This window comes from Nanorana parkeri, unplaced genomic scaffold (assembly GCF_000935625.1).
Source record: "Nanorana parkeri isolate BGI_ZX_2015 unplaced genomic scaffold, ASM93562v1 scaffold89, whole genome shotgun sequence".
Taxonomy (NCBI): Eukaryota; Metazoa; Chordata; class Amphibia; order Anura; family Dicroglossidae; genus Nanorana; species Nanorana parkeri.
In genome coordinates, this window is record NW_017306357.1 from 1,709,195 (window position 1) to 1,710,275 (window position 1,081).

The following is a 1,081-nucleotide window of genomic DNA, read 5'->3' on the forward strand; positions in this document are numbered from 1 at the left end:
CCCTTTTCTCATTTTTAGAGTTCCTTTAGTTGAACCCTCCCCCCCCAGGCCTGGAGTGCCCTCAGCCGAGACCCCCAGTACTGTGACCAACCACAAAGTGAAACAAGTGGCAGAACAGCAATGTACTTGTATGTACCCCGCACTGTGCTATGCCCCCGTCAGTGTGAATTACCCCGGCCCAGTCCGTGCTCAGCAGACACCAGCACTGCCCCGACACACAGAAGGACGATGCCGGACACAAGCAGCGCCGACCCCCGGCCTTCAGACAGCGGCATGTTAGCGGATAGAAGCCCGGATCTGAGCCTAGAAGGAGCCGGGTGTCCGGGGGAAGTGATGTGATGGAGGCGGCCCCTTCCACTGACTGGGAGGAAACGGAAGACAATATGATACAATGTAACCTGTGCGGGGAATAAACATTCGTACAACGTGGGGAAGCATGTGGGGACACGGGGGAGAGGAAGTGATAAGAATGAATGAACACCCCCAATTCTGTAAGATTTCCTCTGACTTCCTGTCACCAGGATTATCAGGACCAAGAACGGGTTATATCTCCTCAGCTGTGACACATCTTTGCTGAGTATCTAACCCAGGCTTACGCAACTTTGGCCCTCCAACTGTAGTGGAACTACAAATCCCATGAGGCATTGCAAGACTCTGCCATCCACAAGCATGACTGGCAGAGGCATGATGGGATTTGTAGTTTTATCACAGCTGTCACAGCATAGTGATAGCTGTCACACCACCTTTCCCCACTCCATACAGAACTAAAAAAAAAAGTAAGCTTTCTTATTAATATACACTTTAATGCCATGATATCTTTTTTTTTGCAGACAGGCACTTCACATTTAAGCCAAACAGTCTCATGTTTAATTTATTAATTTGTATTGGGACTGTAGTCCATCCCGGGAGCGAGCTGGGAGCGGCCGGTGACTGCTTTACAATACACTAGACATGTGCGATTTGTTTCATTCCGAATCAAAATACAGACGAATGTTCCGAAATGTGGACATGCGGACACATCCGAATTTCCGAATCAAAATGCATCCGAAGGAAACTGAATCTTAATTTCAGTTTCCGAATT

The 1,081-nt window shown here is 48.5% G+C and overlaps 1 protein-coding gene across 1 annotated transcript in view; it reads right to left on the minus strand.

Annotated features, from left to right (window-relative positions):
• TXNDC12 (thioredoxin domain containing 12) overlaps window positions 1-355 on the minus strand; it is a 16,309-nt gene extending 15,954 nt beyond the window's left edge. The window contains exon 1 of the mRNA XM_018552465.1: window positions 173-355. Within this exon, the coding sequence (XP_018407967.1) occupies window positions 173-275 (103 nt within the window). The 5' untranslated portion in view covers window positions 276-355. The remainder of the gene's footprint in view (window positions 1-172) is intronic.
• Between the last annotated feature and the right edge of the window lie 726 nt (window positions 356-1,081).